Source organism: Lotus japonicus, chromosome 2 (genome assembly GCF_012489685.1).
Source record: "Lotus japonicus ecotype B-129 chromosome 2, LjGifu_v1.2".
NCBI classification, from domain to species: domain Eukaryota; kingdom Viridiplantae; phylum Streptophyta; class Magnoliopsida; order Fabales; family Fabaceae; genus Lotus; species Lotus japonicus.
The window spans coordinates 30,775,985-30,780,381 of record NC_080042.1 but is presented as its reverse complement, the minus strand read 5'-3'; the positions used below and the strand labels follow the sequence as shown (position 1 = coordinate 30,780,381).

At 48.9% G+C, this 4,397-nt stretch overlaps 1 protein-coding gene across 1 annotated transcript; it reads left to right on the top strand.

The window, feature by feature from the left end:
* The first annotated feature begins 2,765 nt into the window (after positions 1–2,765).
* LOC130736324 (uncharacterized) lies at positions 2,766–3,170 on the top strand. Its single transcript, XM_057588163.1, has one exon. The coding sequence runs from the start codon at positions 2,766–2,768 to the stop codon at positions 3,168–3,170; it is 405 nt and encodes a 134-aa protein (XP_057444146.1).
* Positions 3,171–4,397: the final 1,227 nt, after the last annotated feature.

Below are 4,397 nucleotides of genomic sequence, written 5' to 3'. Positions count from 1 at the left end.
CTGGTTCGATAATTAAAACCGGGTGGATTCATACAGTTGCGGTTGATGTGGATGTTACAGAGAATGTTACAGTAGTGCAGTGGATCGGTACGGGCGAAAAATAGCCCCAATAGGACACCAATGTAATGAGGTTGATGTGCTAGAGGAGAACCTTGATCCAAGAGGCGAAGGGCGCATTAATAGGCCCACATCGATTGAGGAAATTAACGAACAGAAATTTGGAGAGAGAATCCTGAAACTCGGGACTAGGCTGACTTAGGGCCAGAAACAGAGGCTGGCAAAGCTGTTGGGCGAGAATCTGGATCTTTTCGCATGGAGTCACAAGGACGTGCCGGGAATAGATCAAAATTTCATTTGCCATAGGCTGGCTTTGAACCCCGGGATCAAGCCAGTAACTCAGACACACCGGCGCATGGGCGACGAGAAGGAGAAGGCAATTCAACAAGAGGTAAACAAATTACTGGCGCATGTATGTGGACTACATGGATCTGAACAAGGCATGCCCAAAAGATTCTTATCCATTGCCAAGTATAGACAAACTTGTGGATGGAGCATCCGACAATGAGTTGCTGAGTCTGATGGATGCCTACTCCGGTTATCACCAAATCAAGATGCACCCATCAGATGAGGACAAAACGGCTATCATGACCGCAGGGTAAATTACTGCTATCAGACAATGCCGTTTGGATTGAAGAACGTCGGGGCAACATATCAACAGCTGATGGATAGGGTCTTCGCAGATCAGGTGGGGAGAAACATGGAGGTTACGTGGATGACATGATCGTAAAGTCCGTTTTGGGAGCGAACCAATATGAAGATTTGTCGGAAGCTTTTGGCAGACTCCGAAAGCACAACATGAGACTCAATCCAGAAAAGTGTTCTTTCGGGATACCGGGAGGAAAGTTTTTAGGTTTCATGATAACATTAAGAGGGATTGAGATCAACCCAGACAAGTGTAAAGCGGTACAAGAGATGAAAATTCCAAGCAATGTAAAGGAAGTACAACGTTTGACGGGGCGGATCACGACCCTTTCAAGATTCCTCCCTCACTCGGATGACAAGTCAGCTCCGTTCTTCAAATGTTTCAAGAAAAACGTGGCTTTCGAGTGGAGTTCAGAGTGCGAGGAAGCTTTCAATTGCCTTAAGGAACTACTACCTGCACCGCCCGTTCTATCGAAACCTGTCAAAGGCCTTCCTTTGCATTTGTATTTCTCTGTCAGCGACCACGCAATCAGCTCAGTAATTCTCCAAGAAGTGGATGGCGAGCAAAAAATTAGTCTACTTTGTGAGCCATACACTTCACGGGGCGGAGACCAGGTATCAGAAGATAGAGAAGGCGGCGCTCGCCGTACTCATGACCGCCAGGCGCCTAAGGCCGTACTTCCAGAGCTTTCAGGTAAAAGTAAGAACTGATCTACCTTTGAGGAAGGTGTTGCAGAACCCAGACTTGTCGGAAATACTAGTCGCGTGGTCGGTGGAGCTGTTAGAGTACGGTTTGCAGTATGACAAGAGAGGAAGGGTTGGAGCGCAGGCTTTAGCAGACTTTGTGGTAGAGTTAAAACCAGAGACCGGCGAGAGAATAAGTACGCAATGGACGTTGTTTGTTGATGGGTCGTCAAATGAGAATGGAAGCGGGGCAGGGGTGACGTTGCAGGGACCCGGGGAATTCATACTAGAGCAATCTCTAAGGTTTCAGTTCAAAGCAAGCAATAATCAAGCAGAGTACGAAGCGTTAATCGCGGGTTTAAAGTTAGCTATCGAGGTTCAGATCGACAGTTTGCTGGTCAGAACAGATTCGTTGCTGGTTCCGAAACAAGTGAACGAGGTATTTCAGGTGAAAGAGCCGGTTCTGATAAAATATCTAGAGCGTGTGCGACTCCTAAGTAGTAGTTAAGTTTGTGCAAAGCACGAAGAATCAGAGGGCGGACCCCCTGGCAAAACTAGCGAGTACTCAGAAGCTAAGGGACAATCAGAGCGTGATTTAGCAGACACTGGCCAATCCGAGTATAGAAGGGGAGCTGGTGATCTGTATCGAGCGCCAGAAAACTTGGATAGACTCCATCGTGGGCATCTTGACAGGAGAGCCAAGTGAGGTGGTAAAGGGTACACGAAAGAGCATAGGCGAGAGGCGGGACACTACACGCTGCTCAATGACATGCTTTTTCGAAGGGGATTTACCTCGCCCCTCCTGAGGTGTCTGTCGCCTGGAAAGTATGAGGTCGTCATGGCAGAGGTTCATGGGGGAATTTGCGCCAGCCACATCGGAGGAAGGTCCTTGGCGTGCAAGGTCCTCAGGGCGGGTTTCGATTGGCCCACACTGAGAAAAGACTGCGCGGAATTCGTGAAAAAATGCGAAAAATGCCAAATGTTTGCGGACTTGCCCAAGGAAGAGCAGTTGGCTACAATCAGCGCGCCATGGCCCTTCGTCATGTGGGGGGTCGACCTGGTCGGACCCTTTTCGACTGCCAGATCACAAATGAAATTTATTCTCGTAGCAGTGGATTACTTCACAGAATGGGTAGAAGCCGAGCCCCTTGCAAGTATCACTGCAGGAAAAATTGTGAGCTTTTACTGGAAAAGAATCGTGTGCCGGTTCGGGGTCCCGAGGGCGATCTTCTCAGACACCGGAATGCAATTTGCAATTAATCAGGCAAGGGAGTTCTGTGAGGAAATGGGCATTCAGAGGAGATTCTCTTCGGTGGAGCACCCTCATACCAATGGTGCGGGGTTTAAAACGCCGACTCTCTGAGGCAAAAGGAGCCTGAATGGACGAACTCCCGGTCGTGATTTGGTCCTACAACACAACGCCGCATTCAACCACAGGAGAAACTCCTTTCAGGATGACCTACGGGGCGGATGCCATGCTACCAGCAGAGATAGACAACAGCTCATGGCGGACAGCGCCACGGCTCGAGGGTGAAAACTCCTCCAACATGGCGGTAGAACTGGACCTGCTATCTGAGACCCGAGAGGAAGCTCGTGTTAGAGAAGCGGCAATGAAGCAGCTAATTGCGGCGAGGTATGACACCAAGGTTCGCCCGCGGGCGATGCAGGAGGGAGAACTGGTTCTCAAGAAGCAGACTGGGAATGTGGGGAACAATGTTGAGTTCGATCTGGGAGGGCCCTTACAGAATCTTGAAAGCATTGGGAAAAGGGGCCTTTCACCTTGAGAACTTGGATGAGAGGCGAGTGCCACGATCTTGGAACGCGTCAACCCTGCGGTACTACTATAGCTAAAGATTGAGGAAGGGAGCGGCTTGGTGCAGCGGCGATGAATCAAGCAAGACTCATGGTAGTTGCGGGATTAAAAACAAAGACGCGTTCTTGTTCTCTATCTCGAGAGTTTGTTGGCTAAAACGCCTAAATTGTAAAAACAAAGACAAGTTCTTGTTCTTTATCTCGGGAGTTTGTTGAGTATAACGTCTGATTGAAAATACAAAAATTGTATAATGCGATTTCAATCACACTGAATTGCGGCAAGCGCTAGGTGGGAAAAATTCCCTGAAGGTGGCGATCCCAACACGACCTTGATGTTTGGGGATCGCTCCTGAAAAGCCGACACTGCTCGCCGTCACCTATTGACGGCGTGTGTGGATAAGCTTCTTATCCAAACAGCCTCCCCGAAATATGGGCGAGCAATCCTAACTAGGCTAAGCCTCGGAAAACCCACATGGCCATTGGGACCCGTGCCACCGTAAGTCCTCGCCAAGCAAAACTGGCGAGGCCACATCTGATCTTACGGGAAACGCGTGTGAACAAAGCCTCAGTTCAAAAACTGAGCAAAAGTCCTTGTTAAACCTGGCACACGACCAAAGTCGTCAAACGTAATTCAAATCTAAGAGGACTAAGAAGGAAGCATGGAAAAATTTCTGATGGAATGTTAAAATAATTATAAAAATAAAACCAAACTAATTAATTTAGGCTTAAGGGATACATTATTCACGCCTAGCAGGGAAAAGCAGTACTTGCATTACAATTATTAGGAATGGTTAACACTATATTCCCTTTCCTTGTTCCCCAACATCTTCCAGGTCAACGTTGGCAGCTTCTGGTGGATCCTCTCGACCCTCCTGCCCGGTAGGAGTAACCTTCTTGAAAATTTCCATGGAGTTAAGGTTGACGGAAGGATGGAGGTGCTTGACTTGAGCTTTGGTGATAAGGAAGCCGCACACATGTTCTTTGGCCGCCGCCTGGGCAGCTTCCTCCCTCATTTTCCTCTTGAGAGTTTCGGCCCGGGCATCCCCCTCAGCCGTAAGCTTACATTTGGACGCCAGGTCCAACCTAGCCCCAGAAAGTGCCTTACCCTTGCTCGCCAATTCGTCACACAGGGCGGTTATTTCTTTGTCTCTAGCAGCCAGGGTTTCCTCTTGGGAGGCGGCAATGCTCCCTTTGGCGTT

Coding starts and splice junctions, on each gene's coding strand:
- LOC130736324 (XM_057588163.1), top strand. CDS start 2,766: ATGGACGAACTCCCGGTCGTGATTTGGTCCTACAACACAACGCCGCAT.